The sequence below is a fragment of the Balaenoptera physalus genome (genome assembly GCF_965194825.1).
Source record: "Balaenoptera physalus genome assembly, chromosome: 20".
Taxonomy (NCBI): domain Eukaryota; kingdom Metazoa; phylum Chordata; class Mammalia; order Artiodactyla; family Balaenopteridae; genus Balaenoptera; species Balaenoptera physalus.
The window spans coordinates 22,039,074-22,065,965 of NC_138901.1; the positions used below are offsets into that span (position 1 = coordinate 22,039,074).

The 26,892-nt window shown below is 51.4% G+C and overlaps 1 protein-coding gene across 2 annotated transcripts; it reads right to left on the minus strand.

Annotated features, from left to right (window-relative positions):
* Positions 1 to 584: 584 nt before the first annotated feature.
* On the minus strand, positions 585 to 26,512 carry MPP3 (MAGUK p55 scaffold protein 3). Of its 2 annotated transcripts, XM_082440264.1 has the most exons (19): positions 26,433 to 26,512; positions 25,187 to 25,243; positions 24,825 to 24,943; positions 24,557 to 24,634; positions 23,202 to 23,282; positions 22,825 to 22,962; positions 19,692 to 19,773; positions 18,090 to 18,175; positions 16,625 to 16,699; positions 13,368 to 13,564; positions 11,468 to 11,532; positions 10,025 to 10,045; positions 9,423 to 9,464; positions 8,106 to 8,270; positions 7,931 to 8,011; positions 4,745 to 4,838; positions 4,420 to 4,528; positions 2,916 to 3,038; positions 585 to 888 (listed from the first exon to the last, which is right to left on the minus strand). In XM_082440264.1, the coding sequence occupies exons 2-19, from the start codon at positions 25,209 to 25,211 to the stop codon at positions 712 to 714; spliced, it is 1,758 nt and encodes a 585-aa protein (XP_082296390.1). In that variant the 5' UTR covers positions 25,212 to 25,243; positions 26,433 to 26,512; the 3' UTR covers positions 585 to 711. The 2 variants fall into 2 exon arrangements, with proteins under 2 accessions (XP_082296390.1, XP_082296391.1); XM_082440265.1 differs by lacking the exons at positions 22,825 to 22,962; positions 23,202 to 23,282; positions 24,557 to 24,634; ... (1 more) ...; positions 25,187 to 25,243; positions 26,433 to 26,512 and adding an exon at positions 21,827 to 22,738.
* Between the last annotated feature and the right edge of the window lie 380 nt (positions 26,513 to 26,892).

Here is a 26,892-nt window from a genome sequence, read left to right on the forward strand (position 1 = left end):
CAAGCAAGCGTCAAGTTTCAGAGTCTGAGAATATTTAGAAAAGGCACAAGCAGCCTTACATTCCGCAAGAGTCCCTGAAAACACCACTGTATCATAGAAGAGTACAGTAAGTCATGGTGACAGGGAAGCGTGCCTTAGTCTGCCAAAAAAGTTGATGAATCCTCACTATTTAAGAAGGCAGAGAACCACGTTTTCCATTACCAGGCAAACACACACTATTGGAAAGGTTAAAAATCAACATTTTAGTGCCTGAAGACAGGGGAACTTCAATTGCATGGAAAATCCTCTTGGGTAAAACAACTCAACTTCCAACAAAGCCGGATAAATGAAATGTCACTCTGTTTATAAAGCTTAAACACCTCTGCAAATTGGTACTGTATACATTCACCACCACCACCCTCCGAAAGACAGTGGCTACTCAACTTTGGTACAGAGAATCAGGGTCAACTTGCCTGTGATACTTTAATGAATGACATGTGTTATTTTGTGATATGCTCCCTTTCGACTTGTATTTTCGGCTCCAAAGGGGTGCAGTGAAAAGCCACAGACAAAAACCAGCAACAAACGAGACTCCCCACATAGACTCTTCTTGATGATGAAGTTTATGGAAAATTCTGCCCCTCTCGCTTGAGATTCCTTGATGGTAACATGGGGGAGCCTGGACCAGGTGGTCTTCCAGGTCCCCTCCAACCTGGATGTTCTAGGATACAGTTACCTGACCCAACTAATAGGTACCCAGTGAGTGTCCTTGCTCAGCCTCTCTAAGAGCACTCTGAGCTGGCTGTATGCACTCTGGAGGTCCTCCTTCACCAACACAGCGTCTACCAGGTGCCCGTAATGCTGGTCTATGAAGGCAGCAGAGGCGGCCATCTCTTGCTGCTCCTCATCCTGCAAGGAAAAGGGGCAGTTAGGGAACAACTGGGTTGTTCTCCCCCCAAATAAGAAACCTACAGCCTTTGTCTTGGGCAGTGTTCCAACCTCTAATGTTTAGGTGATGAGTGGATGACTACGGCCCTTGAATAACCAACTGGGTTCACAAGAACAGAGCACAGTGATGTTAGCCTATCAAACTTCCAAGAAAGTTCATGGGCGGCAGCCATAATCATTGTTCAGTCATTCACAAGATATCTACTGGACCTGTTAACTGCGAGCCGTGCTTTGGGCGGATGCTGATTCTATATCTGCATGTCTATATATGTCAATATCACACTTCCTGTCCGAAGGTATTTCCAAACTAGCAGTGCTATTCTGTTGCATGGCAATTTGGTTCAATAATCACAGGAAAGAACTAAAAATAGTATTCACTATATAAAAGCAAAGCAAGCATTTCTGGAATCAACTAGGGGAAAAAGAAGGAGAATAAGTAACTCAAATGCCCTCTGAAGACTCCTAAATTCATCATGTAGAACTCAGTTCTTCTTTTCATTTCCTCAAACCAGAGCCAAACATTAGCACAGTTGACAAAGCAGAGATATTTAAGAAAGTGCTGGGACAACCCTGACCCAATCCCCCATTTCCTTAGGATACCTGGCTTCTTTAATCAGATTGCTTTCCTGACACCTAACCCTAAGGTATAGACAGCCAATGATCCCTCCTTTACCCAACCTACCCAGTGTTTGCTTCTTCATTCAAAAATACCTCTAGTAAGCAGAATTTCAAGCAGGTAGTTCACTGACTATTAGCTTGGGTTTTGGAAGAAAGGAAAGTGGCAGGATCCACTCTGAGTAAAACTGCAAAGTGAAATTTGTTGCTGGCATTCACCCACCTCCCTTTCTATCTCCTAGTCCTCTGCTGCCTTCTCGCCTCTGCTTCTAGGGGCTCAGTGTTTTTATGCTGTCACGGAGGGGGTGAGATGTCTTCCCCTAAAATGACCCACATTCCAAAATATTCCCTCCCCCTCTCTGTCACCAATCAAAACCAGACTCCTACTTTAGTGAGAGCATCCATACTTTCAGAAAATATGTTCTAAAGGTCTAGGAAACAGTTTTACCCTGCTACCGCAAAGACAGAAGAGACCTACGGGAAGGCTTAGATAACTTCTTCTCCTTACTTCTTTCCCCCAGGAGGGAAAAACCTAGATTAAATTGGGCAGAGCTTCCCAATTGTACACGGTATCTTGCAGGGCTCCTCTCCTACTCAAAAGCACCCTGCAGTGTCCCACTGCTGCCCCTGGTTCTTCCATCCCACTTCCCCCACCCCCTTACACACATATATCCTATAGACTGTCTGCCGCTACTGGAGTTTCCCCTCCTCCAGGCACCCTCATTGTTCATCCTAGAAGCACTTATCTGTTTGAGAAATCATAGAAGGAACATTCTTTTTCCCCTAAATCCCTCAATCTTCCTAATAAATATCTGCCTCTTGAAAGAACTCAAGTAAATCTCTAATGGAGTAAAATGTGTGACATTTGTTTTGCAGCTGTCAGTCCCCTGAACCCTTTTCCTGCCCTGTAAAGGTGGAACTCAACCACCTGCAGCTTCAGCAAGAGAGTCACGGTCCTGAGCAGTACATAGGAAAGATTCCCCCGTGATGCCCCTTGCCTCCATCTTGGATTAGCTTGCTGGATCTGAAGTTGGTGTTTCAATTAAAACTTATTTGGGTTTGGCTTAGGAGTTCAACAAATTTTTGTGGTATGTCACACTCAGATCAGGTGCCTGATAGATGTCAGTCCCTTAACTTTCCAACGGGGTCCTTAGGTGAGGGAGTGGAGGGTGGGGAACCCAGGCAAAGCCACTCCTGTGTGAATTGGGAGGCACTTCTGGCTGCCCCACCCTGAGTCTTCAGATCACATGACCATCTGAGTCTGGCCAACAGGCAAAACGGACAGATGGTCTTGTATAGAAGGTATGGGCACCCACATGCAGCTAACGGCCCTTTTAGGCCTTCGGAAGAGAAATGATCAACTTTAAACTTACAAGTGGGGCTGCTGCATCCTCACAAGCTGGGGACATGGGTGGCGTCTTCCTCTTTTCCTGAATTGCAGGCTTTACAAATATAACGTAGGGTTTAAACTCTGAGGTCCTCAGTTGTGGCAGTGCCTGAGAAAGAAAGTTCAGGAATATTATATACTTTGAAAATAGTTTATTGTGAAACGCACTTCTTGAATACTCAGTAATGGTGTGCTTCGTCACATAACCCCAATGGCAAAGGTCCTGATTATACGGTCATACGACAATGGGCTTCATCCGTGCAGACCACCTGCTCATTTTCCTGCCCTTCACTATGATGCTGGCCTCAGCTGGACCCTGAAGGCTCACTTGCCGAGAAAGGAGGTTCCAAAGCCTCAGCTCCGAGAGTTGCCATCTTTCTTAGCTCTGACTACCCTCCACCAAGCTCTAATTAGCCTTCGTACATCCTTCTCTGCCTGCCTAGTCCTGATGGAAGAACCAGCAGGATTTAATGTGTATATCTATTTAGTCAAACGTCATCAATTTGGACTAATGCAAATTTGTGCTATCACACAGGCCTCCTTATGATATTCAAAGAAGAAAAGGTTTGCCAAGCAAATGAAGAGACTAAGAGATGCCTGGAAGCAAATTGTAAAGACTTTAGAAGGTTTTCAATATGCAAATCGTCCTGTTAATTAGTGCATTTTATTTATGATGTAAGGGCCTGTATTTGGAAACACTGGTATTAAACTGCTATATGTACAACTTGCATCCCCTCTAAACCAATAAAATCACTTTTCAAAAAATTTTTTGAAATTCAGACTTTTAATTTCCACTACCAACTCTCAGTAAGTCCAAATTAGTGAGGATTTTCCTTTCTGGACATAAGGTGCTTTTTGGAATCCGTTTCAAGCCAACTTCTGTAAAATAAAGCCTACAGTTTATGTCATAAAATCAGAGCTCAGCCCCTATTGAGTTCAAGGCTTACAAATTTTTCTCAAAGACAAGGTTAAAAAGATGGTTTAAGTCCCTGTGGGGTGTGCAGGACTGGAAATGTCTCTGAAGCACTTCACAGGGTCAAGTCCGCCCTTTTTCCCTTTCAAACTGCTCTCCTGACCACCTCCCTCAGTGGTTCTCTAAGTGGTTCTCTGATTTCACTTGTCGTCGTCGGGGAAGGGATGGCCCAGCTTCCACTGGTGCATTTACATCTAAGTCCCTGACTGTCAGGTCATAATGGACCAGTCGGTGCCACCATCTCCTGCATGATTTACTCCATGCAGAGGTTACTATCTTGGGCCTGTGGGCCACCAAGAGGGTCCCTCCAATTCATGTCATTTTTGTGTATCGCGGTGCACATTTTGGGGTACAAAAGCTTTCATTAGATTCTCAAAGGGAGACCCAAGGAAATATTAACCACCAGTGCTCTGGAATAAAAAGTGCCTGGACTAAGGTCGAATGTTCTGTAAAATGTACAACCCCCTAGTTTATAAATTCCATTAACGGGAAATGCCGAACTGGCCCAGGAACTCACATCTGGCTCCACGTCCACCAAACACACTTTGTTTTTGGCCATCACAACCTGAATAGCTTCCAGGCTGGTTCCATAGAGGTTTTCCTTATATTCACCGTGCTCCAGGAACCTAGAACAGCACCACAGGAGAAAAGGCCTTCAGCTGCTGAGCTTGCCTGAATTAACACAGAAGGTGAATGGCCCACCATGACTCCCCCCTCCTCCTCCCACCCTCTGCTTCCCCCGACTTTTCCAGAAGCCCTCCCAGGAGGTCAAGTGGAAGACTGGACAGATGCAAAGACACACAGCTGCACGGAGGCCCCACTGGTCCGTCAAGGAAACGTACTTGTTGTGATGCAAGTCGGCCTCAAATGCTTGCTTAGAGATGAAGTGATATTCCACCCCATCCTCCTCATGGCTCTTCCTGGGCCTGGTGGTATCTGTGAAAGAGAGGAAGAGGGTAGCTGGGCAGAGATGTCACAGCACAGCGAGCCTATGCCCTCATTCCTGTCAGGAGCTGGTCGCTGATTTGTGTACAAACCACCCACTTCCTTCCATCGAGGGTCCCTGTGTGCAGGCACGTCACTGACTTGCACAGCTCTGCGATGGAGGCAAAAGGAGGCCTGTGGTTTTGCAGGTGAGGAAACAGAGGTGCAGAGGTTAAGCACCGTGTGGATGTCCCACGGCTGCGAGCAGAGCCGGGTCTGAACGCTCTCTGTCTCAGGCCAAGCATATGCCCTTAACCACTCTGCCAAACTGCCTCACTGATGCAGTGGCTTTTAAAGAATCGCCTAAGGAATTGCTAGTCCTCTAGGTTTTATTTCCTAATTGTTTTTCTTTTTGAGAGCCAAGGGGGCAAAAACTCAGTTGACCCTGCTGTATGTTTTTAATTTTTTATTCAATTATTTCTCATCTGGGGAGAAAAGACATGAAGATAGAGAGTCTCCTTGTGGACTAGATGTTTCCACAAAGCTGGCTCTCACATAATTTTTTTAAAAATTGATTTATTTATTTATGGCTGTGTTGGGTCTTCGTTGCTGCGTGGGCTTTCTCTAGTTACGGCAAGCGGGGGCTACTCTTCGTTGTGGCGCGCGGGCTTCTCACTGCGGTGGCTTCTCTTGTTGCATAGCACGGGCTCTAGGCGCTCAGGCTTCAGTAGTTGTGGTTCACGGGCTCAGTAGCTGTGGTTCACGGGCTCAGTAGCTGTGGTTCATGGGCTTAGTCGCTCCGCGGCATGTGGGATCTTCCTGGACCAGGGCTCAAACCCGTGTCCCCTGCATTGGCAGGCAGATTCTTAACCACTGCACCACCAGGGAAGCCCCCCTCACACAATTTTTAAACACATAGTGTTTTCCCTCTGATTTCCATAGTAGAATCCAGGCACGCACCTCTGGGGAAAATCAGATCCTCCTCAGAACAAGAGCACACACGAAGCAACACACAGCTTTTTCCAGAGCATTCCAAAAGAAAAGAGGGGGTCTCAGAGGACAGTGTTTTCTCCCTTGGGGGCCACCCAGGGGATGCTCTGTGCGCCATGTGACATCTTTGTCCAACCTCTGGCAGAGCTGCTAGGGTCAACTTTTCTGACCATGTCCTTGCTTTAAAACTTTTATTCACCCACTGATTACATTCTAAACACCTTAGATGAGTATATGAGACCCTCTCAATCAACCCAGCCTCCCACTCAGCTCATCTCCCCCGACATCACCCACACTAACTTCCCCAGTCCCTCCCATTGCTATACTGGGTCATATTTTGTCCCTTTGCACATGTTGTTCCCTTGGTATAGAGAACTCTTCCTTCTCTGCCTGGAAAACTCCTACTTACTCTTCAAAACCCAGATAAAAGTCACTGCTGCTGGGAAGCCTTCCCTGACTCACCCGGTTCCTAATAGCAGGGAGAAAGTCAACTATCTGTGGGATTTCTGGAAGCAGGTAGGTCTAGCCATCCAGGTACCCCACCCCAAGAGGATGGGTCTGGAAGTTTCTGAAGGATCCATGTGTGAACAACTTCCACACGTCATGTTTCAGTCCATCGTTTCAGCCTAGAAGGCTGTGGCCCCCCCCCAAAAGTTCTCCCAGGTCCATCACAGGTGCTTCCAGAATGGCCTCCCCAACCCCCCATGACCCCGCCACCACATCCCTGCCACTTCAGGTAGGATTCTGGAAGACAATTCTCATAACCCATAGACTGAGCTATGAGCCCTGAGGCCCAGGGGAGTGATACGGCAAAAGAAAGAATACAGGTGAGCTTCCTCAGAACACTCCAGAAAGGTCCCATTACTGCCACCACAGCATCCCTTCTCAGTGGCCATCAGGTGCCCACATTGTATCCCTCTGAGGAAGAGGACTGAGAGTCCCAGAAAGGAACAGCCAAGGACAGGAAGTGGCAAGCAGCAGGTGAGAGGCTATTGTGTGGCCTCATTAAGAATGTGACTGTGGGGACTTCCCTGGTGGCGCAGTGGTTAAGAATCCACCTGCCAATGCAGGGGACACGGGTTCGAGCACTGGTCTGGGAAGATCCCACATGCCACGGAGCAACTAAGCCCATGCGCCACAACTACTGAGCCCAAGCGCCACAACTACTGAAGCCCATGTGCCTAGAGCCTGCGCTCCGCAACAAGAGAAGCCACCACAATAAGAAGCCTGTGCACTGCAACAAAGAGTAGCCCCCACTCACCGCAGCTAGAGAAAGCCGGCGTGTAGCAACGAAGACCCAACGTAGCCAAAAGATAAATTAAGTTAAAAAAAAAAAAAAAAAAAGAATGAGACTGGGGCAGGTTGCCTGGGTTTGAATCTTGGCTCTACCACTTACCAACTGTGTGACACTGGGCAAGTTACTTAACCTCTCTGAGCCTCAGTGTCTTCCTCTGCAGTATGGGATGATGATGATCCTCTTCTCGGGGATACTGGGAAGGCAACCAAGCTACTGCACATAAAAGCTCTTGGTAGAGCTCCTAGCACTCTTCAGTCTCCTCATCACATTCAGAACCAGGACCTCTGCCTACTGGATTTCAGCATCTCCGGCTGCCTCTGGACTCAGGAGTGTACACAGCCACTCTGCCGGACTGGATCCAGCTGCAGGCGGAGTGCCCGAGCAACACTGCTCACGGGCTCTCTGGTTTCCCCAACCTACTCTCTTGCCCAAGCAGAGAGCAGGGGCCATAGGAGTCAGAGTCATTGGGAAGAGGAGGCTGAAATACACCCACTGCTGGGGGCCCCTTGGTGTTGGGCTGAAGTTGCCACTTTACCTGCAATGAGCTCTAGACTCACCTCCCATCCCAGGCAAGAACCAGGCAAGTGGTCCTCCAGTTACTGCCTCAGAGGGTCCTAGTGGACCACTGAGAGGGGGTCTCTTCCCATCATGCCTAGGTCCCCTGATGTGCCTATAGCAGGCAGTGCCTGGCGGTCCTTCAGACCCAAAGTAAGGATGAAGATGTATATATGGAGTCAAGTCCCCAAGAAGTTCATGTGCAGACATGCTTGCGCACACACACACACACACACACACACACACACCCGGGCCCTCTTACGTGGAACGGCAACACCAAAGTGCTGTGGGTTCTCTGCCACCACCTTCTGCTTCAGCTCGTGCAGTCGGGCTCCCAGAGACCCTGGGAAACAAAGGGAAGGCTGCAAGGTCCCTGCTGAGCTCCCTCCCCACCCCTCCAGGGAGGAACCAGCCCATTCTCTGGAGACGTCACCTACCGATCAGAACCACCAGGCGGGGCTGCTCGCCGGGCTGGTGCTGGTACCTGGTCACCTCCTCGTAGGTCGGCAGCTCCGGAGACTCGGCCACTGCGGATGTCTTTCCTTCCTGCGGGCTTCCCAGTCTCTCCCTGCGGCCCAGCCGGAAGCTCCTCCGAAGACCAGCTTGGGGAGAAGGGCAGGGGGACACTGCGGCATTTGTCCCAGTATCTCCCTATAGACTTTCTCTACCTGGTCAGACCTGGAGGTGGGACTGAGACCCACAGGCCTCTCCCAACCACCTCCTGCTGCAGGAAGGGGTTGATCAGGATGGACAGTAATATGACGAAAGTGTGGTTACCTGGCATCCAAAATCTAGGGTTCAAAGCTACTGTTTTACTTGGTATGTGACTGACCTCAGGCAAGTCACCACCCCTCTGCGCCTCAGTTCCCGTATCCATGAAAGGGAATCCAAATCTACAAAGGCAATGGGTGCGCCTAGATTGGATCCTGGATCGGGGGAAATGCTCTAAGGGACATTATTGGGACTACTGGCAAAATTTTGATATGAACAGCATATTAAACAATAGAATTGCATGCATGTTAAATTACCGGAATTTTTTTAAAAAATAAATAAAATAAAAAATAAATTCCCAGAATTTGATAATAGCCCTGGGTTATATAAGAAAACGTCCTTGTCCTTAGGGGACACATGCTGAGCTATTCAGGAGTGAAGGCACATGATGTCCGCAACTCTTACATGACTCGGGGGGGAGGGGGTTAAATGTGTACATGCAGAAAAAGGGAACGATAAAGCTAATATGGCAAAGTGTTAACATCCGGTGAATCTGCGTGTAGAGTATATGGGAGTTCTTTGTACAATTCTCACAACTTTTCAGAAAGTTTGAAATTGCTTCTGAATGAAAAGTTTAAAAACTCTTCGCCTGTCTCTAAGGCCTTTGAAAAGATTTGCCAAAATAAAAGAAGTGAAGGTACTTTGGAGATTGATAAAAGGCTCCATTGCTGTATGGGGGTGGCAGAAACACTGAATAAACTACAATTGAGATTATGGTAATAATAAAATCAGGATTAATGTAGGGGTCCTGCCAGGGCACTGTTCCCAGTGGCTGGGTGAAAGTTGGGGTGGGGGACCCCAGGCCTGGGCAGGCTCAGCCCAGCCTCTGGCAGACACAGACTGAAGGAAAATGTGGGTCCCACAGACTCAGCTGCTCTTGAGGGGTTCCTGGGCCCGGATCACCTCTCCGTAACCCAAGAGCCCACGGTGGTCTGTGCATGGGCGGGGGAGGGGGTCTCGGGGGGAGAGCCCCCATTACTTACCCACGTAGTGTCCTTTGAAATACCCCTCACAGTCACAGGTCTCTGGGGACCAAACAGAGAGAGGGAGGCCAGTGAGCCCTGCTGGACACACGCCCCAGCCCAGAGGTACCCAGGCCCCGGATGGCCAGGCAGAGCCCTCTGGGATGGAGTCTCGGGGGGCCCAGGACAAATGCCATGTGCCGGCCACCCCAGGTAAACAAGTTCCTCTGTTTCACCCAGTTTTCCATGCTTAGGCCACAAACAGCCTTTCCAGGCCTGGTTGGGGTTCTGGGCCAGCAGACCTCGTTCCAGCCCCACTGAGTTAGGATCAGTGAGAATAAGGAGGGGAGATTCACTCGCCCTGCCCTACCGCTACCCAGCCGGGTCATGTGGTCAGCCCAGCCAAAGGCCGGGGAGGGTCGGGCCCCACGTCCCCACCAGCTCAGCATGCCTCAAGGAGTAGGTCGGTCCAGCTGGCAGAGCAGGGAGAGGGGTGCCAGGAGCCAGAGGGGCACAGCGACCCCAGAGCGGGGTGACAGAAGGGAGAACAAGCCCCTCCAGCCCCAGACAGTCTACAGAAAAGGGGCCTGTCCATGCGCACAGGGGACAAATACTGGGCCTACCTTTGTCACAAGGCTGATCATCTGCGGTTTGCACAAAAGACAGATGGAACAGCGTTAGAGGAGGGGAACCGCGAGGCCCTGTGGCCCAGAGGCAGCCACAGCCTCGGGTGCCTCAGGAGCCCTCCATCTGTCCCCTCTTTCTTTCCTCCAACAAACCTATGATCTGAGCTGCGGTGCATTATTAAACCAAGACTTGCTCTAATTAGTCCTCCTGTGTGTGTCTCATTAGCGGCCCAAAGAAAGCCAGATCTTCACTGGCATAAGCAGCCTCAGGGCCAGTTTACTCAGCAGCCCCTCCGACTTGAGAGCAAGTCTGGAAAGGCGGCTGTTGGCAGTGGCCACCCAGCCAAGGGAGCAGCTCGCCCTAGGATGCCTGCAGTGGGACCAGGACCTGCTCTCTCTTCTCTTGGGTTTGAGACTCTCCTGGGCAAATGCAGGTGCCAGACGACAGAGTGGCACAGCGCAGGGCTGCAGGCCAGCTGTGCTCCATTCATCTGGCATTGTTCTGGAGCCCCACTTGGTTCCAAGCCCCCCCCCTTCCCCCCTACCCCCCGACCCCCAGCTAGGGAGGCCATACCCTGGGGAAGCTTCCTCTCCATACGGGGCTCTAACCTGGGGGCTCTGATCACAGGCCCTCTGGAAACCTGACCCCAGCCCCACTCCCTTGACTTCATGAGCCTCTGTTTAACCATCTTGGAAAAAGGGATGCCCTGACTCCACTACTACCCAGGGCTGCTGTGATGATTAAAAGGCAAGAAGGTAGGTGAATGTGTTTTCTAACAGGTAAGTGATGCACAGAGTAGGGTTGCTAGACAAAATACAAGACACTCTGTTAAATGTCAATATCAGATAAACAACAAATAATTCCTTAGTATAAGTATGTCTCAAATATTGCATGGGATATACTTATACTAAAAACTTATTCATTGTTTATCTGAAATTCGAATTTAACTGGGCAGCCTTTATTTTTATTTGCCAGATTTGACTGCTGACTCAGAGGCACGGGATCGCTCACAGCCATCTCCATTCCCTTCCAACATCAGTGGTTCTTAAACTGTCAGGGTCAGAGAGCCCCTTGGGGAGCTAATGAAAGCTGTGGAGCCTCTCCCAGACACAGACTCACAGATACACAACACACACACACACACACACAGTTTGCACAAAATTTTGGGAGCGGTGTTACCATGCCCCCGCAGTGTCATCTGTGGGCCCCAAATATAGTAGCTCCTCTCCAGGGAATAGCTCTCCGCAACCTACCCCCATTTCCCTTCCTCATCCCTCTCCCCATCCCCTCCTCCCTCAGGAGGCCTGAGAGCTCACACAGGACCCTCGGTGCCCCCTCCAGCCCAGTGCTTGCTTCTTCCCCACACGAAGCCCCAGAGTCCTAACCCCAGACCCTCCCTGAACTGCTTCCCTGAAGTGCCATCTCGCCAATCTACTCACACGGGGGCTTCTTGAGGCTCTGGGGGCTCGGCAGGGTGCCCGTGGCTCTCCGGTAGCTTAGTCGCCTGTGGGGACACAAGGGGATGGGCAGGCCCATGAGCTGGACCAGAGAACCAGTCATAGGGAACCTTCTGGAAAACTCAGGGAAACCGAGGCCTGGAACCCACAGGTGGGGATAGCCTGGCACTCCAAGGGCCTCCTGCTTCACACTGAGTTCCAGTGAAGAGGGACATTTTCACAGGTTCTCACTGGTTCATGAGGAAGAAACTGAGTTTCTTGCTCTGGGAGAAGCTTTTCCAGCCCAAGATGGTCACACACAGGGGTACAGCCCAGTGCCCATGGTCAGCAGTTGGTCGTTACTTGCCCATGGCTGATTCTCAAGGAAAGGAGGCCCCTTCTCCAAACTCACCCGGCCTCCCCATCTCTGAGGAAGTTGGAAAACAGCAGAACGACTCCCAGGAGAAGCCGAGGGTGAAAGTCACCCTAATTTAATGCCCTTCCCCACCCACCCCAGCCCAACGGAGAGGTCAGCCTGGCACATTATTCACTGCGGTCCTGGGTGGAGAAGCAACCTCCAAGGCCTCTTTGAGCTGAGAAAACACCCAGGGCTCCTAGAGGTCTCTAGATTTCCACATATAAATGCAGCTAAAGAGCCTTCCCCCAAGACCTGTGAAGCCAAAGATGCAGATGGGTCTGAGGCTCCCCTGAGGAAATAAAGCAGCAGTTCTCAAACTTCAGCCCCTCAGAATCATCTGGAATATCTGTTAGAACACAGAGCTCAGAGTCTGCCCCTGGAGTCTCTGATTCAGCAGGTCTGGGGCAGGGCCCAGGCAGGGACCGGCATTCTGACAAGTTCCCAGGGGACGCTGATGCACCTGGCCTGGGGACCACACCCGGAGGGCCACTGAAACAGATGAACCCTGAGGTCTGTTGCTACAGCATCACTCCACACCCCAAAAATGGAAGAGGGCTACAAAACCCAGGAGAGGCTTGCAGGTGTAAGTGCCACACCCTCTGACCCAGGATTTACACTTTTGGCAAGCTATCCTAAGGAAACAATTTGAAATATAAGGAACAGTCTATGTGCAACATAATTATTTGCACATAGACTGTAGCAGTGAAACATTAGAGAAAGCGTCAAAGTACAGCCACAGGGAGGAAGCAAAGTCACTTAGGTAGGACCCTTCCTCAATGAAGCCTTCCATGCTTGCCCGGACGAGGGCCAGCCCTCCTGCTAGGACCTGGCGGGGCCCGGTGTCCTCCTCCCTCACACCCATCACATTTATATAAAGTGTTCGTCTGAACCATGTGTGACTTTTCAGCTAAACTGTTAAGCTCCTCCAGGGCAGAAACCATAGTTGCTGCCTGTGAATGAACAGTACATCTCCTGACGAAATATTATATTACCATTAATTAATAGTATAGAATAATATTATTCTATAGTAATATAGGAAATGCTCATGTCAAAATGTTAAGCTACCAAAAAAAAAAAAAAGCAAGACCTCGAATTCTATGTGCACCACTCACATAACAGGCACAGGAAGGAAATAAATTATGTTGTTTAGATAGTAGTGAGACTTTGGGTAATTTTCTTTTCCTCGTCCTCCTCTTCTGTATTTTTATATTTGATTTCTCAACTTGCCCTAAGTATGCATTATAAAATATACATTAATTTAATAACATAGATTTCCATATATCAATATTTATTGAAATCTCAAACAGCCATCACCACTGATGATGGGAGAAGAAGAGCCAACACAAGCATAATTGGTACTTAGCCCAGAGAAGGACACCCAGTGGGCCCCTCTGGCTGTGTTGGCAGAGATTTGGGGCTTTGTCATGTACTTATGCCTCTGGTCACTCCAGAACCACACCCCCTTACAACACACCCCAGACCCACCTTTCCTGGAACTGCTTGGAGGGGATGAGGCCAGCTCGAAGGTTGGTGTCCCCCATTCGCTTGGCCTGCCACCACGTGGGGTCGTCCTGGCTCACCACTTCCAGGACCTGCCTACGCTGGAAGGGCAGGCCTGCCTCCTGGCAGGGGATGGCCCGGTCCTCCCGAGGGTTGTAGTGGAAGAGGGCCCGCATGAACACCTGCAGGGGAGGGGCTCAGTGAGACAGCCCTTCGCTGTGTAAGCACAGATGTGTCTATGCCACACGGAAAACCAAAGGACAACCACCATTCACAATTAGGAAGAACAAGCAGCCTCAAGAATAGAAAGCTGGGACTTCCCTGGTGGTCCAGTGGTTAAGACTCCGTGCTCCCAGTGCAGGGAGCCCAGGTTTGATCCCTGGTCGGGGAACTAGATCCCGCCTGCCCCAACAGAGATCCCGCACGTGGCAACAAATATCCCGCCTGCCACAACTAAGACGCAGCACAACTAACTATTTATTTATTTATTTGTGTTTTTTTTTAAAAAAAAAAAAAAGGAATAGAAAGTTAATCAGAAACCCACACACCGATTTTCTTAGTGTTCTTCAACCATTTTCAATGTCCCAGTTGGGAAATCCATCAAGAATCAGAAAGTGAATAGCTGGGCCCCATGAATTTCCCTTTCCAACCTAAACATCTCCTTATTGACCTGATCTGCTATCCTTACAACAGCCTCTCAGCCTACACAAAGCAACCATTAGTCCCGGGAGCAAAAAGTAAAGTCAAGCACAATTTCTAACTCAAATGTTATTTCTGATACGCTAACTGCCCCTAATGATGTCAGCAGCCATCTGTAAATAAGTAATCTAGATGTTTTGATAAGAACACAAACATCAATGAAACTACTGTTACTGATTCCTCATCATCACTTTTCAGTGGGTAATTGACAGCTACATATTTGACAGCTCAATCCTGCCTCATCTGTCACATACTGAGCCAACCCCCAACTCTCCCCTTTACCCTGAAGTCATCCCTCTAGAGAAGAGGATGGGAAGACATAGCATTTTGTCACACTTCTTCGTTCTCTTCTATAATTCTGTGGCATGGATTTATTTATTTCTATCTCCAGATTATTACAGCCCAATAACTTTAACAGCAAATAGGAAAAAAAAAAGAAAAGGCCAGAGGGTTTCCTTAGACAAATCCAAATCATATTCCTCTATGTGCCAAGCAGAAAAGATGCAGTTTGACAATAGTAAGAAATTTCTGGCCATATATTATGAGGACAGATACCCTCGTTTAGCCACAGATGTTACCAGGGTCCTAGGCACTCAGAAGAAAGCATAATCTTAAATGGCCAGCCCTGATCAAGCATCTAGCTCAAAGAAAAATATTTAGAAAGGATGGACTAAGAGACAGGCTACCCATTTTGTCCTATAGGAAAACCAAGTCCTCTCCCTGTATCAAGTTAGAACCTGCAAAAGCTGCATATGGAGACCATATTAGCTTGTCCCAGGAAGAACCACTTCCATCAGGTATTATGTGTGCCCTGTGATTCAACTGAAGGTGCAAATAAGAAACAGTCATATAAAGATGATTTCTTCATTTGCCATAAAAAACTGTCAAAGACATTGTCCACTATTAATCGCCATTCATCAAAATATTTATTGACATCTACTCTGTGCCAAGTGCTGTAATGTCCCATCTTTCATGTGGGCTGGGAATTAGCTTTCTTGAAAAATTGGCATGCTTCCTTCCATACTCTGATGAATTACGTTCATTATTGTAATTCATTATGTTCTCCTTTTTGCCTTGGCTGCCAGAAAGTGCAGATCCAAATTCATTGGGAAATAAAAGTAATGCCCTCTTGCATCCTCCCTACCACCACTTCAGCTCAGGGCTTAACAATCTCTCACCTGGGCTTTCACAACAGACTCCTACCAGGTGCCCTGGCCCCGGTCTCCATCCTCCTCTACTCACTGCCCCAGGGAGCTTTCCAAAACACAAATGTGGTTGCATCACTTCCCTCTTAAAAAAAAAAAAAACCTTTAAGAGCTTCTCACCGCCTATGGGGTTGTAATTTGGGCTGTGGGGGCCCCCCATATCCCCCGGGGCCTTACTTTTTCAGGGCACCCCAGGCTGACTGCCTAATGGCTTTCTCCAGCCACTGGGATCTGCTCTCCCCTAACCTGGCCGGCAGGAACTGCTGGGAATTAACCCCCGGGATGCAGCCTGGCGGGAGTTGGTGTACAGATCCCCCAGATCTCCCAGCTCTTGGGAGGGATGACGGAGGCACGGTCTACAAGGGATGCCAAGCTCTGGAGCAGGATTAAGCTCTGGTTGCCCCCTGTGGTAACTTGCTGAGAACACACCCTTTGTTGCACTGGCTGCCTTCCTTTCCCCACTCCTGTACTGGTATTTCCTGGGGTCACCTCCAAATAAACTATTTGTAGTTGAAACCCTGTATCAGAGTCAGCTTCTGAGATCCTAAACTAAGCAGGGATTATGCCAAAACCCTTAACAAAGCATTCAAGGCCATTCAGAAGGTAGCCTTGACCCACCTCCCCAGCACACCCCCCCATCCTCCCCCTGGAGCCCCACCACCGTGCACTTCCTCATTGACCCCCCCCATACTCCTCTCTGCCATATCTTTGAGCCCCCGCATATGCAGACCCCTCTGCCCGCCCTTCCCTCCGCCTCCTCTTCACCAGAGAAGTCCCTCTCATCTCCATCTTCCTCAAGCCTCACTTCCAACACCCCTACTACATGACACCTTCCAAAGTGCCTCTCACTCTGTACAGAATCTTTCCGAAGCACTTAATCACATAGCAAGGAGAGAATGGCTCGCCAGCCTCCCCTTCTGACCCAGGAATCCTTGAAGCTACTAATCATCCCGGTCTCCAGCATCTGGCTGAGCGCCTGGGCACAGAGGAGGTGCCTACCAAAGGTAGGCTCCACAAGGAGTTAAACAAATGGCAGTTACTTAATTGGTCCTGAAGCCAGAACATTTGGTACCTTCTCCTCCTCTTCACGGCCCTGCTTCTCGACTTCAATTAGAAAAACCTTGTCTTTTATTAGTAAGCTACGTCAAATCCTGTTTAGAAGAGGCTGGGTACAAACAAATAAATCACTCTGTGACTGAATTACAGGTCTCTACTGAGCGCTTGTTCCGAGGACCAGACGGATGATATCTTCCCGGATGACTGTTTCAAAGGCTGGGCTGGAGTCCGCCGCCCCCGCTGCCCCCCCACCCCGCCCCGCCGCCTCCAGCTCCCCCATACCTTGCTGTCCTTCAAGCGGTCCTCCTCCTGGGTGGCTGGGATGATTTTCAGGGTGATGGACCCCTGGGACTGCGCCTGAAAGGAAAGAGCACACAGCCGTATCATCTACCAGATCGAACCCTCTATGACGTCACGTCTTACTTCCCAGATCCGGAAACTCACGTTCAGAAATAAAGGGGACGTGCTGCGTCCCCTGTGACCCACCCTTCTATGGTGGGAGCCGGCTGACTTAACTAAAGCATTTTCATGCGACAAAGGGACAGAAGACTTAAAATGAGAACCCGAGGACAATGCATGCACCAAGTACAGCTCTCCATCCCTCTTGACCGCTAGTGCCCCAGAGGGCTGCCCTTCTTTCTTTTCTCTCGGGTTATTTTAATAACCTAGTTCAGTTTCATTTTCCTCCTTCCTGCCTGATTTGGGGCTGGTTCCCAAATAGTACTCCCCTCTTTGCCTGCATCTTCCCCAATCTCAGGCCACTGCTACCTTCCCAGGGGTTCCCCTCCCCTCTACTGGAGAGAGGCCCTGCACCCCATGTGGGGGGCCCACGGGAAGCACACTGTCAGCCCATGAGAGCGCATCTCACCCAATGCCATCCCTGGCTCCGCATCACTCTGGAACACGAGGAAGTCAGTGCCCAGAACCAGGGAAAGGGGAGTGGGGGCAGGAAGACTGAAGTGTCTGCCTGTAACCAGGACCCCCTACAGCAGGGGCCTTAAAGAGCGGGCCTCGGAGCTTCAGATCTCATCCCGTTTCTGCCCCCCAAACCATCAGAAGTTAGCAAAGACTGTTGTGTTGGGAGAGGATGCCTGAGGATAAAGAGGACAGAACTATGATGGGGGCTTTCTATAATTTCAGTTTTGACTTGAACCCCCAGAATAGACTGAGAAGGTTGTTTCCATGCCAGCACGTGATCCCCTAGAATGCCCTTGCAGTTGTAAAGTGCTATATCCTCTTCCGGATATTTACATCCTAACGATAACTATACATTGGTTGAGAAACCATCCCTATCCCTGCTGTACAGGAAGGGAAATGGAAACTCAGACTGATTTGATGACTTGTTCAAGGTTACTCAACTGGAAAGTGATGCAGGCAAGATTCGAGGCCAGGACCAACTGACCCCAAAGCCCTTGCTCTGCTGGGCTACAGCCTTTTACTCCATATTCCTCAGCCCTTTGGAAGAGGGGACCCTTTTGAGAGGGTCTTCCAGACGGGTCCTCAGGAAAGAAGGCTGGGGGTAGGGAGGACGGCTGTGCTGAAGAGGGGGTCTGAGAGAAGCGGGTGGTCTGGGCGCTTCTTTCCTCCTGTCCCCCACTCTCCATACAGGGCACTCTGTAAGGCCACTTGGCTTGCGGCCTCCCCGTGCAAACAGGGACACTGGGCCAGATCAGCCCTGGCTCCAGGAAGCGCCCTGCTCTGGGTTTCTGAAGAAGCACCGCGTTCCCAACATGCGCGCAGCACAGACCAGAATCTGGCTAATCTCGTCAGGCCGCTTGTGCAGGACCGTGATCCCGTTCACTTCCCGGAGCTCGTCTCCAACGTGGACCAGGCCTAGGAGACACGGGGGCTGACCGTCAGCACGGGAAGGGGGCTGAGGTCCCCAGAGCACGGAGTTCTGGGCACCGCTGGCACCTGCCTGCGGAACCCACTGCAGGGGAGACGCAATATTTAAAGACAGTGGACGGGACTGGGATGAACTGAGTTCTCACAGGGTTCCAGGTGCCTCACTTGGCATCCCAGTCTTACAACCACGCGGTGAAACCCCCGGTTTACAAACTGGCAGCTGAGATCCAGAAAAAAGATGCAGCTTGCCCAAGGCCACACCGCTAAGAAAAAATGGAGCCAGTGCGCAGACGCAGCTACTTTGCTGTAGAAACCCTGTGTTCTTTCTGCTATAACCTCTGCTTCTTTAAAAATATCATTAACTCTTCACCTTCCTGGATGTACAGACCTAACTCCAAGAATGTCCCTTCTCAAATTTTACACGAAAACTTAAGGGCACCAGGGAAGATGGTGTCAAGAGTGTTAGACACACCTGTCTGTTGGCCTCTGCTTTAATGACTAGCGTCTCTGCATATCGGGCCCTGTTTGCCATTCAGTGCGGACACTGGCCCAGAAGCAGTAGCAGCATCCAGAAGGCAGTAAAAGGTACAGAGTCTTGGGCCCACCTGAGACCTGCTGAATCAGAATCTGCATTTTAACAAGACACTCAGGCCATTTCCATGCTTGTTAATGTTTGGGAAGCACTGGTCTAGGGGTCCCACCACAATGATCCCCAGACTTCTGGGGCAACACTCCCCTATACCAGGAGATTTGCCTCCCAGTTTAGTTCCTCCATATACCGGTGATTCTTTTTTTTTTTTTAACTTTTAATTTTATATTGGAGCATAGCTGATTAACAATGTTGTGTTAGTGTCAGGTGTACAGCAAAGTGATTCAGTTATACACATACATGTATCTATTCTTTTTCAAATTCTTTTCCCATTTAGGTTATTACAGAGTATTGAGTAGAGTTCCCTGGGCTATACAGTAGGTCCTTGCTGGTTATCCACTTTAAATATAGCAGTGTGTACATTTCAATCCCAAACTCCCTAACTATCCCTCCCGCCACCCTTCCCCTCTGGTAACCCTAAGTTCGTTCTCTAAGTCTGTGAGTCTCTTTCACACCAGTGATTCTTAACCTGTGTTCCACCTAAACACATCTGGGACATGAACACCCTCCCCTCAGTAACTGTGGCTTGCTAAGGCAACTGGGGTGTCGGAGAAGGGTGTCCCTGCCCCCCCAGTTAGGATTTACACCAAGCTTAACTACCACAGTCTCAGGTTAAGCCAATGCTCAAACCCTCCTGATCACCTGCAAAGTACTCCATGCCTGAGATATTTCCAAACAACTAAATTTTCTACCGAGCTTAGGAAGGAGAAGAGAATTCCAGCCCCACTCCCAGAAAGCAAAGCACACCCCAAACAGGTGAGTGGACAGGAGAGGGAAAGGAGACCCGTGGCCAAAGGGGGCAGGCTGGGGGACCACGGCCATCACCTCAGCTAGGCCGGCACTGATGCCACTCACCGCTCCGGTCTGCTGCGCCCCCTCGCATGATCCTGGCCACCACGACAGCCCCTGAGTGCTCATCCCGCCGGATGGTGGCCCCCTGCGTCAGAGACAGAGCAGGCAGGCTCCTGAGAAGCAGCCCCGAACCTCAGACCCCGACTCTGTGGACCCAGCAAAGCCTCCCCCCGCCACCGCCCCATTCCTCCCTCCGCCACCCCGGGGGGCAGATCGGTGGACACCTTTCCAAGGCTGAGGATGAAATAAAACCCACATCTCAAATTAGTATAGCACAGCACTTTACAGTTTAAAGAAAGCACGAGAATGCTGTCACAATCTCGTTTGAGAGATGAGGGACCGGGTCACAGAGAAGGAAAGCAACTTCAAGGTCACCCAGCTTTCTGTGATGCCACACCCACTGCTTTCTCTATTGTACTGCAGCCCTTGCCTCTTGCAAAGACATTTAATAATGAGGAGAATATGTGCCAGCAAATTCCCAACCTGCCTCTAACCAAGCACGGGGTTACCAGGCCTTCTGTTGTTGCCAAGGGGAACCAATTATGCCCCAGCCGGAGCTCCGGGACCAGGATGGGGCCCACGAAGCATGGCAGAGATGATAGCTAGGAAAAAGGCACTAGCAAGCCCTCAATTTCGTGCACCACACAGACTGGACTGTGGCGGGGCAGGGCAGCAGTCAGGAGCTGGATGGCCCTGCCATTTACTAAGAGTATGTGCCCTTAGCGAGGAAGCTCCTTATCTTCTCTGCGACTGTTTCGTCTGGGGTGTGGGAAAGCGTTTAACTCACAGGGTTGTCGCAAAGTTGACATCAGGTAATGCACGCAACGCACTTAGCACACGGTAAGTGCTCAATAAATGCTAACCACTTGTTACTGGCTGTAAGTGCAAACCACTGGCACACTCATTATTAACTTCATTCAAAGTCCATAAGATAAATATCGCTGGAAAGAGAGACCAGCAGCTAAAAACCCTACGGCTTCTTGCCGCCTAGACTTTCAAACTTGCCAGCATCTCTATCCATCCTTTCCTCCTTTCCCCCATCTCAGGGGAGGGGCTCCTCCTGGCTAGGCTGCCCTCTATCCCCTCCCTCCCTCTCCTGCATTCTCAATGCCCCCTCCCCACTGGCTCCTTCCCCTGGTCCTAAAAATATTATCAAGTCTCTCCCATCATTAAAAAGCTGGCAACCCCATCCGGCAGTCGCCGGTCTCCATTCCTTTGGAGCAAGCTTCTCAAGGAGGCAGCGCGCATCTGCTCTCTCTGCTTCCTGCCCTCCGACTCACTCCCCGCCTGCCTCGAATGCACCAGCAAAGGCACCGACGACCCGCCAATTGCCAGCTCGCCACCCTCAGTCTTCTCTCTCTCATCTCCTGTCTGATTCACCCTCCCGCTGGAATGCTCTCTTAGCCTGGGCCCTGGTGACACTTCTCTCCCAGTGCTTCTCAGTGACAATTCGTCTCCTTTGCTGAGTTCTCCTCTATAAGCCTTCTAAATGTTGATTAAAGGGCCAGGGTATACGCTTTACCCCGGTGGTCTCAACCTCTCGGGCGGGGTGGCAACCCCTCCTGGAAGATGGCAGCTGCCAAGTCTGTATCTCTGCACACGTAAGCCTTCACCTCCTGGATATTTCCACTTGCGGGCACACAGGCCTCTTGAATTCAACGGACCCTAAGTTCCTCCTTGTAATGGTCCCAGTGTCCACCCATCATCCTAGCTGGACACCTGGGCCTTACCCAAGATGCCTCCCCAGACTCCTGCCCAAACTGGGGCGGGCACAAAGTGACATTAATTTTATTTCTGAAATATTTCTTGGATTTCTCTTCCCTCTTCCCACAAACCGAGGTCAAGCCCTGTTTCTGAACCTCACGTATTTGGCTCCTACCCTCAAATTGGTCCGCCGCTTCTGGTCTCACCCTCCAGGCCACTTTCTACTTCGTAGCCAGGATGATACTTCTAACTGCAAATCTGGCCATTTTGTTCCTCACTTACAACCCTTCAATGGCTCCCCACTGCCTTCAGGATCCAGCCAAGCAACTGTGTGTTGTAATCTGGACCTTTCCGCTCTCCCACTGATCTGGCCTCGCCTCTGTCACACTTTACCTTCAACTCGGCAAGTTCCCTGAATATAGCAGGCCGTTTACCTTCCCATGGCTTTGCTCATGCAGTTCTATGGTGGAATGCCTTTCTTCTTCCTCTTCCTTCTGGAAAACTCCTGTTCCTTTTTTTTTTTTAGAATTCAGCGTGGGCATCACCTCTTCCAGGAAACCCCCAGTCACTACCTCCTGCGAACTCCCAGAGGGCAAGGACTAAGTCTTAATCCTGCCTGTACCCAATACAGCGCCTGGCACACAGGAGAGGGGAAGGTCACGATACGTTTGCTGAGTGGATGGATGACTGGCCCATTTTGAAGGTAAGGAAACAGAGGCAGAGGAGAAGCGGCTCATCTGAGGTCACTTGGTGAAAGTTGACAATAAGGAGGGCCAGCTGTGGTATTCTCTAGGGCAAGCCCTCAATTCTCTGAACTGCCATTACTTCCCTCCATCTCATAAACAACTCTGTCCCTTTGCTCAGTAAATCAGTGCTGAACCAGGACCAAAATGATAACAATCTGTCAGCTGGGGAGAAGAATGGCTGCTGCCCTGAGCTTCCTTGGAATTCAGAACAAGCTTGGCCAACTTTTTCTGGAAAGAGCCAAATGTAAATATTTTATGCTTTGCGGGCAACACAGTTTCCACTGAGTCTGCCATTGCCACGTAAAGGCGGGGCCCCAGACAATATGTACATGAACGGGATGGCAGGGCACCAATAAAACTTTATTTACAAACACTGACAGTGGGTGGGGTTTGGCCCTTGGACCGTAGTCTGCCAACCCCTGGTTCAGAGCTGATGACCAGGGCTGCCCTGCACAGCTGTGCAGGTTCTTGACTGCACAAAGGAGCTTGACCACTGTGGAGGGAAGCTGTAATCACCCAGAGAAAGGGATACTCTGCACACAAAGATGTCACAGGGACTAGTGGCAGCCCTGACAAAGCTGCCATCACTCACTCCGAAGACTTCAGGAGGGTCCTTTCCGGGGTTTCTGGATGGGTGGAGGTGGGAAACAGGGAGAGGGTGGGGCATAGAGGTGGGGGCCACATACCAGGGGTTCCTTGTTTTTCACCAGGCGGACAATCTTCACTGATTCTTCATCAAAATCCTCGTCAATATTATCGGGCAGAGGGGGGAGAACGGGGTCAAAATTCTTCTGGGCAACCGTGTCATGTACCATGAGCATAGCCTGTCAGGAAAGCAAGAGAAAAGAAGGGCTGGCCCTAGAGCTTACATGGGTCTGGGGGACCTGGCCGGGCAGTGGTTTGGGGGTTCTCGAATCTCATGCCAGAGAGACGACCACCCTGGACGCTGGCGCTGAGGAGTGCTTGCTCAGAAATTTCCTCAGTCTCACGGCCAAGCGCTCCCTCCTGCCCGCATCCCAGGAGACACAGATGTGTGGGTGGCCAGGGACTGCGGCGTGACTACCCTGAGGTGAGGGGTGGACAGCAGGTGGAGCAGTTCCCTCTCGTCACTGTGCATGGAGGCGGCCTGCAGCTCCTCCATCACCTGCGGGGAAAGGAGAGAGAAGGCCACAGACGGCTGTGGGCGCTGCGAGCCTGCTGGGAGTCGCCCAGGAGAAACCCTGCTCCCTGGGCCTCAGACCCAAGGGCCCTCCCAGCCACTACTACAGCACCAGGGGGCACTGGACCCTCAGCCACCCCAGGACTGACACTCCCAGGGAAATCACACCAGAGATCAGAGACCCTGAGCAGCCTCTAATCCTAATGGGAGCTAATTTACTAAGCTCTTCCTGGGTGCTGTCTGCCTTATGTGGATTAACTCTCACAAGGAACTAGACGGAGCAGGTACTATTATTCTGCCATTTCAGAAGTAAGAAGTAAATGAGACAGATTACATATCTTGCCCAAGGTTGCAAAGCTGGTAAGTGGCACAGGCAGGACTTGAACCTGGGCTTATTTGGCTCTGTTGTCTGTGCCCTTCACCACATTTTCCAGATGAGGAAATTGGGGCTCAGAGAGGTTAAGTCACTTGCTTACGGTCACAGAGCTAGTAGCAGAGGCAGTGCTGAGCCTGGGAGCCTGGCAACCTAACCTGCTCCTAATGGCATTCCAGAGCCAAGAAAGGCAGGGGATCTGCCCCAACCCCTCGCTAGGCCATCTCCTGGGGTTATGTGAGTTTATTCAGAAGCCAGCCTTAGTAATCAACTCGGACAGCTTTTCCAACCATACAACACAGCGGACAGGTCCACAAGAAATGAGGAAGGATTCCTTTAAAAAACAAAGCCTGGAAATTCCCTGGCGTTCCAGTGGTTAGGACTCGGCACTTTCACTGCCGGGGCCCGGGTTCTATCTGGGCCAGGGTTCAATCCCTGGTCGATCCCGCCAGCCACACGGGTACAGCAAACAAACAAACAAACAACAACAACAAAACCCGAAGAAGCTGCAAGTCCCTGGATGCAAGACTTCACATTGGGCCTCCCCAAAGCACAGGTACACAATGTGCGTGTTTGACCTGTTCTTGTCGCCAGTTCTCAACCGTTTGGGAACTGCCCTCATCTCACAGCTGGGGAAACAGACTTTCTCAGGAACACAAAGTAAGTGGGCGTCACCATGTCACCATGTCCCCTGGCCCTGTCCAAGGCTCACGAGTTCCTCCCTGCCTGTTAGGAAGCCCGGGGAGGAGGGGAAGGGGAGGAGACGCTCTTCACCTTGGGGCTCCCGAGTCCCGATGTCCCCTCACTAAGCAATGGCATGCAGGCCAGATGAAGGAGCTACAGGTGGGAGGGGGGCTGAGGCCGTAAGGAGAAACCTGGGGCTTACATCCTCGGCAAGGGCCACAGCGCTGTGCAGAACGGGGGTTGGACTTTGCCTCTCGTAATAGCGAAGCTTCTCGTGAATCTGCAAAGACAGCCAGTCTCAGGCTGGGGCCTCCCAAGCCAGCTGCCCAGGTTTACCCTGGACGTCACACACCCCACCCACGGCTGTGGGGACGCCTGGGGCTGCAGACCGGGTCATCCGTGGGGCAGCATAAGAGAAAGCCCTGCACAGTGGGCCAGTGAAGACCTTCCCGGGGCAGAGGGGCCTTTACCTTCATTAAATAGCTGAGGCTTTTTTCACTGAAAACATCCCTCAGGAAGCCCATCTCTTCCTTCTGGTTGGAGTCAGGTCTGAGCTGAGAGGTCAGTAGTGCCAGGGTTTCATGCAAACCTGAGGAGAGAGTAAGAAAAACACTGTATAACCAATGCAGTGGGTACTTCCTGCCCTGTGGGACCCCGGAGCGGACCCTCCAACAACACTTCAGCCCTGCTGTGTGCATATTTTCTCCCCCAGCTCTCATTCCCAGGGCTTGGAGCTGACACTAGATAGCAGCTGCTTTCTTTGCTGCCCCAGGTTGCTAGGCAGGGTCTTGTCTTCAAGACTGTGGCAGGTCCAGCCCCGGGAGACACTCACCAGAGTCCTCGGACAGCACCGGCATGTCTGTGCTGGTCAGATCTCTGCCTGTGGATTCTGGGGGAAAAAAGGGGGATGAAATTCCATCAAGCATATTCATTCAACAAACAGTGATTACACATGTACTGTGTCTGTCGGGGATCCATTTCGGGTCAGAGGGGATGGGAATAAATAATTCTCTGCTCAGTTTTTTCAGAGAGGAAGGAAAGAAAGCAAAGCTTTGCTGGTGCTCCCAGTGCGTCAAGCATTGTCCTGGGTGATTTCATATGACATTCTTCTTAATCTGTTCAAAGCCCTGAGGAATTGACACTAATATTCCTATTTTACTGATGAAGAAACAGAGGCTTGGAGGATTCAGTAAATTGTAGGTCAGAATCCGTACTCGACTGGCCCTTCCAGGCAGGTCTCAGAGATGAGAAGTGGCCCCTGCCTGACCGTGGGAGCTCCCCTCCACAGCGCACCCCTCCCCTGTTACCTTCTAAGGGGCCTCACTCAAGTCCCTTGACTGTCAACAAGTACCTGGCTGGGCCTACAAGCCCCTCCTTCCCCGCCATCCCCAAGCCCCAACCTAAAGGGAGCCTGCCCCCAAAACAGAGCGTATAGAGAGGAGGTGGAGAGATGAGAGTCGGTGTCTACTATGCCGGCGGGGGGAGCCCTATCTCAGCAGGCCCCCCGACGTGTTCTGCAGCACGTGGACCTCAAAAAGTCCTCCTTCAGAAGGAGATAAGGAGAGTAATGATTCATTCATTCCGCAAACATGGAGCCAGCCCCACAGCGCCCGCCCGAGCCCCGCTGACACCGAGATGCATAAGAATGGTCCTCGGTCCTCCAGCCAACGCCCCGCCCCCCTACGCCAGACTCATCCTCTGGCTCCTTCTAGCTGTGCCCCCCACTCCCCCAGGCAGCCAAGCAGAGACTCCAGCTCGCTTTGGGAAGGAACCTGTGGGACCAACAAGGAGCGCGGCTGGGCGAAGGCGAGGCGAGACCTGGAGGACGCTCGGGGCGGTCTCGGAGGATGCGGAGCGGCAGGAAAAGAGAAGGGCGCACGGAGGAGGGGGTGGGTGCGGAGAGGAGGCCAGGGGCCGAGGGGCGGGGACTGAGAACCCCCGCCCCACCATCACCAAGCTGGGGGCCCCGTGGGCCGCGTGGCTGCCTGTGCATGAGAGGCGGGTCTCAGCCCATCCTCCCCTCCCGCCCGGCCCCTGCGGCTCCGAGTCCCTGGTCCGTCCTCCGCGCGGGTTCCTACCTCGGCGCGCCGGAATCTCAGCTCCAGACCGGGAGCCGAGCGGGTGCCGGGAGCCTCGGCCGCCGCTGGCTCCGCCTTCCCGGCCCCTCCCTGCCACGGCCGCTCTGGCGGGGGTGGAGGAGCCGGAGGAGGCGAGGCACGGGGAGGAGGAGGGGAAAGGGGGCGCGCCGGGAGGAGGGGGAGGAGCGGAGGGGGAGGAGCGGAGGGGGCCCGCGGCGTCTGGCACCGCCAGCCCTCTGCCGGCCCGGGCTCCGCTCTCCCGCGTAGTACCCCCTCCTCAGTGTCCTCCCACCCGAGCCAGGAAGAGCTCCCTGCCTTGTGTCCCCCACCCGGGCACACAGCCAGCCTTCCCTCCCCCCCAATAGCCCGCACTTACCACCCCCCCCCCAAACGCGTGCTGAAAGGTGGACGCTCGCTTAACGCAGAATTCGGTTTTGCAAACATTTACTGCGCGCCCTCC

Coding starts and splice junctions, on each gene's coding strand:
- MPP3 (XM_082440264.1), bottom strand. CDS start 25,211: ATGCCGGTGCTGTCCGAGGACTCTG. Junction 22,963..23,201: donor TGTCCACCCCTCACCTCAGG/GTAGTCACGCCG, acceptor CTTTCCTGACAG/GCTATGCTCATGGTACATGA. Junction 3,039..4,419: donor TGGTGGACGTGGAGCCAGAT/GTGAGTTCCTGG, acceptor TTTCTTTCTCAG/GCACTGCCACAACTGAGGAC.